Source organism: Nicotiana sylvestris, chromosome 11, assembly GCF_000393655.2.
Source record: "Nicotiana sylvestris chromosome 11, ASM39365v2, whole genome shotgun sequence".
NCBI classification, from domain to species: Eukaryota; Viridiplantae; Streptophyta; class Magnoliopsida; order Solanales; family Solanaceae; genus Nicotiana; species Nicotiana sylvestris.
The window spans coordinates 113,798,926-113,807,286 of NC_091067.1; the positions used below are offsets into that span (position 1 = coordinate 113,798,926).

The following is an 8,361-nucleotide window of genomic DNA, read 5'->3' on the forward strand; positions in this document are numbered from 1 at the left end:
AAAAAAAGTGAGTCAGATATCATGTTTTTTTTATGTCAAAATTGACCGAACTACGCAGGCCTGATTCTCACCGGATGTGGAATACGTAGGCAACCACATAAGGTTCGGCCTCATTTTTTAAAATAAATAATCGAGTAAGGTATAGTTTAGGGATTTGGTTAAAAGAATAAGTCTACCCAGCTTCGGTTGTATTTTTAAGTCGTTATTATCGGAATAGCCTTAGATTACCTTTCAATTATCAAAAGGCTATTGCCGGGAAGAACGGGCAAGTCTGTCTAAAAGGTGTCTTTTCCAATAAAATACTTTCCCCCGACCTCAAAATTTGTTTGGAATTGCGAAGGGGTCACATTTGCAAAAATGACCATTTTTGTTAAAGTAGCATAAAAGGGGTCTTTGCTCGTTGATTTTCTTTAGAAATTGAAAAACTTGTTTTGCAAAAAAGAGTCCACAAGAGTCAACCCTAACCTTAACCCTCCGCATGTACAAATGAATACTGTCCAGAACCCTTCACAAATGAATACTGTCCAGGACCCCTCACAAATGAATATTGTCTAGGACCCGTCACGGAACCAGTCACAATCTGTCATAGAACGGGCTCAGTTGCAGCTTCGTATGTAGTGGAATGATTTAGATAAAGATGGCCAGGATTATGTGAAAAAGCAGTTGGGTTCCCTTATAGACATCATGAGCATCAAACCCTGGGAGGATTTGATCAAAGCCTTGGTAACCTTTTAGGATCCTGTCCACAACGTGTTCCTTTTCTCCGATTTCGAGCTCACCCCTACTCTGGAGGAAATGGCTGGATACATTGACTTTGGCCAAGACTTGAGGAAGCAATAGCTCATATTCCCAAAGGCTCCCTCTGTGCACATATTCTTTGATCTTCTGAATATTAGTAAACAAATGAAGAAGGCTCATGTAAGCAAAGGATGTTGTTCTTTCTACTTCTTATACTTTAGGTGCGTACATTCAGCTGGTATTGAAACACATGAAAAAGGGTTGAACAACAAACAAGATAAGACCACTTGGCAAATTCATCGTCGGTTCGCGTTTATCATGGCATTTTTGGGGATCATGGTTTGTCCAAATGCGGAAGGGACAATAGACACTCGCATGGCCAGAATTGCACAACTCCTCACCACCAAGGAAGATCACACATTTGTTTTGTTAGTGCTGGCAGACATTTGTCGAGCATTGACATTGTGTAAAATCGGGGCTCAATTCTTCGAGGGTTGCAACATTATTCTTCAAATATGGTTGATCGAACATCTCCTCTATCACCCCAAGTTCATGAGTCACGTTACGGACGGGAACAACTTCAAAAAAAGTCATGAGGAGAGGGTAAAAGATTACAAAACTCTAGAAGATTTTGAAGCTTGGGTTTCCCACTTGAGAACTTTAAAGGCAAGCCAAATTGAATGGATCTAGGGTGGCTTCCGATAACAGAAGTCATATACATGACAGCTTCAAAAGGCTACTTGAAGATGATGGGCTTGAGGAGTATCCAACCATATGCACCGCAAAGAATTCTAAGGCAATTGGGAAGGTATCAAGTGGTACCCGAAAATGTAGATTTGAGTACCCAAGTCATTGAGCTACACCCAGAAACAACACTACCTGAGGTTTTAGTCCAACGGGATTGGAATGGTTGCCGAAATCTGAAAAGTGACACCCAGTTGCTGGATCTTGTGAGAGGGGAAGTGGATCCGAATTATGATATATGGTTTGAAAGAAGGTTTTGTGCAAATGATGAGCCAAATCCCGAGCCTAAGCCCGAGCCTGAAAGGCCCGCCAAGAGACCTCATGTTCAAGCTTTTGACGATAAAATTCGGGAAAGGTTGGCTTGGGGAGAGAAGGAGAAAAAATATCAATCCACCATTCACTCTTTGCAAGAAGAATAATGTCGTATTCAATAATGATCTACAGGCACAAGAAGCTGAAGGTGAAAGAAGAAGGTTGGTCCAAGAAAATGATGCTCTCGAGGCCCAAGTTCAAAAAATGAGAATAGCAGCTGAGAACCCGGGTAGAAGTAAAAAAGATGAAAGGCTCATCTATAACCTTACATAAAAAGTACGTGACTTTGAGGATGATTTGCAAAAGACTGAGTCTAAGCTAGTGAAAGTACGAAAAAAGTTGGCCAAAAATGTAGAAGAACGGGTGACTTTTGTTTGACAATTAAAGGAAAGATATGACATAGGGATCATGGGTTGGAAAAAGGAACTTAATAGCCTTGAGGGTGAAATGACTAAACTAGCCAAGTGCTTCAAGGCCAAGAGGGAATATTGCTACACTTTAATGGCACAGCTAGAGGGAGACCTACAGTATTTGCAAGAATAGAATCATACGGCCACCGGGGTTTTGGAGGCTAGAACTCAGCAGATTGGGTGGTTGTTGCAAGAAAAGGGCATCATCAGAGAAAGGATTAGAAGAATCACCGACTATATTTTGATGAAGTGCAACGAGTGCGAGGACATGACCAGGTCCATGTTCTTCGCCACGGTCATGATCTTTGTTCGTCAAATAATGGATGATCTTTATCGCCTCTAAGATGACATGACGCATAGGCCCGCAGCAAGACCAGTTGGTGTTCCTAGAGCAGGATTGGAGGCATTGATGTACTCTTGATTGTTTTCTCTTTTACGAGTCTGTATTTTCATTCCTAAAGTTTATTTTGAGTCTGTTTTAGTTTCCAATTCTCAAGTATGTAGGATCGAGTCTTTGTAATAGAGAAAATTAGAAGTCTTGTTTTAATGAAAATTTGAAAAAAAAACAAAAATGTTTTATTTATTTTGTATTTATTCCTTAAACTACATGATGATTTGATTCACGTGGCATCGTGATACATAGGCAATCCTCATCGGATCCGGTCATATTTTTTGAATAGCTCAAATAAAAAAGAAAATGTGGAAAAGAGAAAGCCAAAAGAAAAGAGAGAAAAACAAGGAATAAGAGGAAAATAAGCATGCAAAAGAGAGCAAGAGAAAGATCGGGGAGATAAACAAAAGCTGGGATGAGACATGCAATCGTTGCAAAACATATAGAAGCACATTTAACTGTCTAGGTGCATTACACCCCCCAATGTGTGATTCCCTATGTGTTAATTGCTTCAAACTAACCGGTTTGTTGTCTACTATTGAGTATAGGTTCTATTTTTAAGGTGATTGGTTTGTGGTAATCTAGCTTCACACCCATACTTTACAAAATCCAAGGGCAGTGTAGAAATGCCATTAGAAGGTCATCCACCAACAATTCCCATCCCAGAGGATAGCCCGCTATCGGTTATCCCAACCTCAGAGTCAGTGGCTGCTAAGGAGAATAGGGCATTCCTTAGCGTGCTTGAAATGTGGGACGTCTGGTCCAATGGTAGAGAGCCGCCAAGTGCCATACCTAGTTTCCCCGAATTACTTCCCAGAGCAAGTGGAAATTCCAACGTCCCAATAAATTACTCGAATACCCCACTTGGATACCACATCATCTCAGCTCACTTCACCGGATCACCTTCTGAGGTTCGCTCCCAGGTGGTTTCGGGAGTGGCCTCTAACATATTTACCATAACACCAACCTCGGTTGCGGTGCAACCCACTTTGTGCAGGCCAAGATTTGATCCATCATCCTTCACTTTACAAGTACCATGTTTTCCACCAGAACATACTCATTTCACCATACGCAGTAATGAACGCCCAACCATACGCTCAGCCACAACAACAGTTTAACCAAAACCGAGCTCCATTTCCTAGAAATAACTCTCCTCACCAAACTTCATATAATCCATATCCCCCTCAAAATAATTTTCCATACAATGCCCGTGCTTGGGAGCCACCTAGAAGGACAAACTTCACGCCTATTAGTGAATCATACTCTAGCCTTATCCCTAAACTGGTCCAAATGGGTTTGTTGCAACCCTTACCCCAAACCAGGCAAAACCCAGAGTCGCCCTCCTACCGAGCCAGTGCTCGATGTGCTTACCATTCAGTAGCAGAAGGGCATGACACTGAAGACTGTTGGGCTCTCAAAAGGGCAATCAAAAACTTGATAGAGCAAAAGAGGGTAGTGCTGAAAGATGAAGAAATCCCTAGTGTGACAACTAACCCATTATCGGCCCACAATAACGGGCCAATAATCAGGATGATTTGTGAAGATAAAGAGTTTGACCCAGCTCTAAAAGCCATCATTGCCATAGCCAATGTGAAAAAGAAGCCAAAGTCTACCGTAAAGCAAGATAAGGTGGATAAGAAGAGTAACTCCACTCCTCGAAGTAAAGAAAAGACTATGGAAAACAAAACAGGGGTAGTACCCTCTAAAGACGCCATTCTTTATGTTCCCCGAGCTCGCAGGAAAGAACAATTGGCGTTGAGTCCTTCTAAGAGGTTCGAGCTGAATAACGAACCCAAGATGTATGTACCCAAAGGGACTTATGTGGTGTGGGGACCAGTAATTCCACCCAGTTTGAGCGAGCCCGTTATCATTAGCCGCACACCACAAAGGACTATGAAAGACCCCACTGCAATCCCTTGGAACTGCAACAAAGCAATTGTGACATACAAAGGGAAAGAAATTGCAGGGGAAGTAAATGAAACCAACCCATCTGGGAGGTACCTCAATCTGGAGGAAGTGAAAAATGCCAAGCAGAAGTCTCCCGCTCAGGTCTCGCTTTTGTCACTACTGATAAGCTCAACTGAGCATCAGAAAGTGTTGATAAAGACCCTCAATGAAGCTTATGTTCCGATTGAAACCACAGTCGAACAACTAGAAAGGATAGCAGAAAGATTCTTCGTAGTCAATCAGATTTCCTTTAGCAATAATGATTTACCCCCGGAAGGGGCCTCCCACGACAAAGCCCTCTATTTGACACTTAAATGTGAGGAGTAATATGTAAAAAGAGTCATGGTGGAAGGTGGATCGGGGGTCAATATATGCCCTCTCTCAACTTTGCAAAGAATGGAGATTAGGACTGAGAGAATCAAGCCTAACAATGTCTGTTTGCGTGCCTTTGATGGAATCAAGAGAGACACTATAGGCGAGATCGATTTGATTCTGACTATCGGTCCTGTGGATTTCAAAGTGACATTTCAGGTCCTAGACATGGATACCTCCTATAATTTTCTCTTGGGAAGGCCTTGGATCCAAGTGCGGGGGTCGTACCTTCTACCTTCCATCAAATGGTGAAGTTTGAACACGGATATCAGGAAATTGTGGTTCAAGGAGAAGACGAGTAGTCAATTTATCGGGACCCGTCAGTCCCATGTCTCGAAGCTAGGGAAGGTAGCGAGCATATAGTCTATCAAGATTTCGAGTTTGTGGTCGCAGATCAATGTGAGGAGGGAAGCCCGTGTCCTCAGCCTTTTCTGTCAAATACAACCATCATGGTCACTACTAAAATGATCAAACATAGTTATAAGCCTGGGAAGGGACTCGGGGCATCATTGCAAGGTATCACAAAACCTTCACTTTAGCTGCCAGTGAGAAGTTCTTCAGTGTGGATTTTCACGCCACAGAAACTGATGTGACATGGGCAAATGAACGAAAGAGCAATGGTTGGGCTCTACCTCAGCCAATCCCGCATCTTTACAAAACATTCGTCAAGCACAAGTACACCGAAGAGGAAGAAAATGAGGCCTTCACGGACGAGGAAATCGAAGACATATGTGGAGCCATGAGGCAAATGTTATATGAAGCCCATATGGTTCAGCCGGGTGAAGGTTCTAGCACTACTAAGGTGCAATTCATGGGGCCCAATGCCAAGCTGCAAAATTGGAAGGCTACTCCGTTCCCAGTCAAGCGAGAATCTTGGTGGTCCAGTCTTGCCACCTTTTCTGCATTCTCAGTTATTCCAGGGTGTAACTCAAATGTTTCTTTTAGTTTATTGTCTTTAAAATTCCAATGTAAACCCTGCTATCTTCAAAATTCAATGAAATGAAATCAATATTTCATCGTCTATGAATTTCTTTCTTTATTCTTTCTGATTTTTGTTACTTTTCTTATTTCTTCCTTTTAGTTCTAATAACGCGGACTTAAATAACATGACATGCTTGTGGACTTCATGCCCAGATCATAGCATGCTATCTAATTGTAAAATAATGAATCAAGAACCGGAATACGATGAAGAAGAGGCTTTTAGGGAAATAAACTAAGAATTGAAACAATTCAAGAATAAACCTAAGCCAAACTTAAATGAAACCGAGCTAGTTAATTTGGGTAGTTCTGAAGAGGTCCAAGAAACGATGATAAGCATTCATACAGATGAAAGAACCAGGGGTGCATTAATCCAACTTTTGTTCGAATTCAAAGATGTGTTTGCTCGGTCCTATGATGATATGCTAGGTCTAAGTGTTGATTTGGTGGTCCACATGTTGCCGACTTACCCCGATTACCCCCCCCCCCTGTCCAGCAAAAATAGAGGAAGTTCAAAACTATTATCAGTGACAAGATCAAAGAAGAGGTCACCAAACAGTTGAAGGCGGGGGTGATCTGAGTGGTCTGATACACCATATGGTTGGCTAATATGGTTCCTATGCCAAAGATGGATGGGAAAACTCGAATGTGTGTTGACTATCGAGATCTGGACAAAGCAAGTCCCAAAGACAACTTCCCTTTGCCAAACATCCACATCCTTGTTGACAACTGTGCCAAACATGAGATACAATTTTTCATGGATTGTTATGCTGGATATCATCAGGTCTTGATGGATTAAGAAAATGCGGAAAAGATAGCCTTCACCACACCCTGGGCCACCTATTGTTACAGGATCATGCCTTTTGGTTTGAAGAACATCGGGTCAATTTATATGAAGGCCATGACTGCCATCTTTCACGACATGATGCACCAAGAAAGTGAGGTGTATGTGGACGATGTGATCATAACATCCAGAACATAGGATGACCATGTTATGGACCTAAGAAAGTTCTTTGAGAGGCTGCGTAAGAATGACTTGAAGCTAAATCCGGCTAAATGTGCATTTGGGGTTCCGTCTAGAAAACTCTTGGGATTTATAGTTAGTCGGAGGGGCATCGAGCTAGATCCAACAAAGACAAAGTCTATTCAGGATTTGCCTCCTCCGAGAACCAAGAAAGAGGTTATGAGCCTCCTGGGAAGGTTGAATTACATCAGCCGTTTCATCGCTTAGTTGACATCCACATGTGAGCCCATATTTAAGTTGTTAAAGAAAGATGCGGCAATTAAATGGACAGATGAGTGCCAAGAAACCTTCAACAAAATCAAAGAATATTTGTCGAATCCTCCAATCTTGGTCCCACCCGAACTTGGAAGGCCTTTGTTTTTGTATTTGACAGTCTTGGAGAATTCCTTCGGATGTGTCCTCGGGCAATATAATGTGGCTAGGAAGAAGGAGCATGAAATATACTACCTGAGCAAGAAGTTCACTAGCTATGAAGCCAAATACACTTTGTTGGAAAGGACTTGTTGTGCCCTAACTTGGGTCGCTCAAAAGCTCCGACATTACCTATTGGCCTACACCACTTATCTTATCACCAGGCCAGACCCGCTAAAGTACATATTCCAAAATCCGATGCCCACAGGGAGGTTAGCAAAATGGAAAATCTTGCTCACTGAATTTGACATAGTCTATGTCACCCGCACGGTAATGAAAGCCCAGGCTTTAGCAGATCACCTAGCTGAAAACCCTATTGATGATGAATATCAGCCTTTGAGTACTTACTTCCCAGACGAGGAGGTGAATTCAGTTGAGGTGACAGCAAAAGACGCTAATGCTTGGAAAATGTTCTTCGATGGAGCTGTGAATGCAAAAGGTGTTGGAATTGGGGCAATTTTGATCTCACCCGCTGGTCAACACTATCCATCCACAACCCAACTTCGGTTTTTCTGCACAAACAACACTACCGAGTATGAAGCCTGCATTATGGGTATGAACATAGCAATCGACCATGATATGGAAAAATTGATAATCATGGGAGATTCTGGTCTGATTATCCGACAAGCTCAGGGTGAATGGGAAACTCGGGATGTTAAGCTTATTCCATACAGGCAACATGTGGAAGATCTTAGCAAGCAGTTCAAATCAGTCGAGTTCAGGTACATTCCTCGTTTTCACAATGGGTTAGTCGATGCACTAGCCACTTTGGCCTCGATGTTGCCTTATCTAGGCAATGTCCATATTGACCCGTTAGAAATCCAAATCTGAGAAAGGCATGTTACTACAATACGGTTGAAGTGGAACCAAATGTTTAGCCATGGTATCATGATATCAAGAGATTTCTGAAAATGAAAGAATATCCCGAGCAAGCCAATGGAGACCAAAAGAGAACCATTAGAAGGCTAGCCAGCAGTTTCTTCTTTAGCCACGAGGTCTTGTACAAAAGGACTCCATATCTCAACTTGTTAAGA

General features: G+C 42.2%; 1 protein-coding gene across 1 annotated transcript; it reads left to right on the forward strand.

Annotated features, from left to right (window-relative positions):
- The first annotated feature begins 4,938 nt into the window (after positions 1-4,938).
- LOC138881517 (uncharacterized) lies at positions 4,939-6,691 on the forward strand. The gene is made up of 3 exons (XM_070161750.1): positions 4,939-5,162; positions 5,461-5,848; positions 6,521-6,691. The coding sequence occupies exons 1-3, from the start codon at positions 4,939-4,941 to the stop codon at positions 6,689-6,691; spliced, it is 783 nt and encodes a 260-aa protein (XP_070017851.1).
- The last annotated feature ends 1,670 nt before the right edge of the window (positions 6,692-8,361 follow it).

Coding starts and splice junctions, on each gene's coding strand:
- LOC138881517 (XM_070161750.1), top strand. CDS start 4,939: ATGGAGATTAGGACTGAGAGAATCAAGCCTAACAATGTCTGTTTGCGT. Junction 5,163..5,460: donor CTTCTACCTTCCATCAAATG/GTGAAGTTTGAA, acceptor TTTAGCTGCCAG/TGAGAAGTTCTTCAGTGTGG. Junction 5,849..6,520: donor TTCCAGGGTGTAACTCAAAT/GTTTCTTTTAGT, acceptor CCTATGCCAAAG/ATGGATGGGAAAACTCGAAT.